This window comes from Psammomys obesus, unplaced genomic scaffold (assembly GCF_907164565.1).
Source record: "Psammomys obesus unplaced genomic scaffold, mPsaObe1.curated_primary_1811, whole genome shotgun sequence".
Classification (NCBI taxonomy): domain Eukaryota; kingdom Metazoa; phylum Chordata; class Mammalia; order Rodentia; family Muridae; genus Psammomys; species Psammomys obesus.
In genome coordinates, this window is record NW_026590712.1 from 4,601 (window position 1) to 5,410 (window position 810).

At 52.0% G+C, this 810-nt stretch overlaps 1 protein-coding gene across 1 annotated transcript; it reads left to right on the forward strand.

Annotated features, from left to right (window-relative positions):
- Positions 1–294: 294 nt before the first annotated feature.
- On the forward strand, positions 295–584 carry LOC129678058 (serine dehydratase-like; the record flags this gene model as incomplete). Its single annotated transcript, XM_055608734.1, is given in 1 exon segment — positions 295–584. A coding segment is annotated over 1 exon segment (195 nt), but the record flags the coding sequence as incomplete, so codon positions are not given.
- Between the last annotated feature and the right edge of the window lie 226 nt (positions 585–810).

Sequence of the window (810 nt, forward strand, 5' to 3'; positions counted from 1 at the left end):
TAAACAAATAGGTGGACTGTTGGGTGGGTGAATTTATTGGTGGGTAGATGGACACGTGGAGGAGCAGGCTGATGGATGGACAATCAAACGATGGGTAGGAGATGGATGAATGGCTTCCAGATGATAACTGGCCTTACAGACATAGGCTATACTAATGGATGGACAGAGAGACAGACAAGTGATGGTGCAGGGAGCAGATCTGTGGAAAGTCAGATCTGCGATTGCAGAGGGGATGGATGGAAGCATGGACGCCTCCTGCTGAGCACTGACTGACAGTGCTCTGTCCTCCCCACAGATGACGAGCGCATGCTGGTGGAGCCTGCCTGCGGTGCCTCCCTGGCTGCCGTGTACTCAGGCATCCTGAGTAGGCTGCAGGCCCAGGGCCACCTGAACCTTGCGGGGGCCCCTGTTGTGGTCATCGTGTGTGGAGGCAACAACATCAATAGCCAGCATCTCAAGGACCTGAAAACCCAGCTGGGTTGCACTTAAGAATCTCAGTAGTCTTTCCCTCCTCCTTCATATAGACTTCCTGGATTGTTCCCGGAGCTTCTCTGTAGTTTAGTGAATAAATCTGCCTGAGCTGAGTGTGTGGTTCCCACAGATTCTGTGCTTTGAATCCCTCGAGCTACACAACCCTGAAGCAGGTTCTGAGACAAATGACTCCACATCACGGCGAGGGCTGCTGCATCGAACCTTGAAACGCACCGCTCCGTAGAGGAGATGATGTCATTGGCCCTTGTCACATGCTTAGCTGCTTAGTAACTCTTTTAAGAGCCCTTGAGTCCTTCTCTACATCAACATTCACCGAGT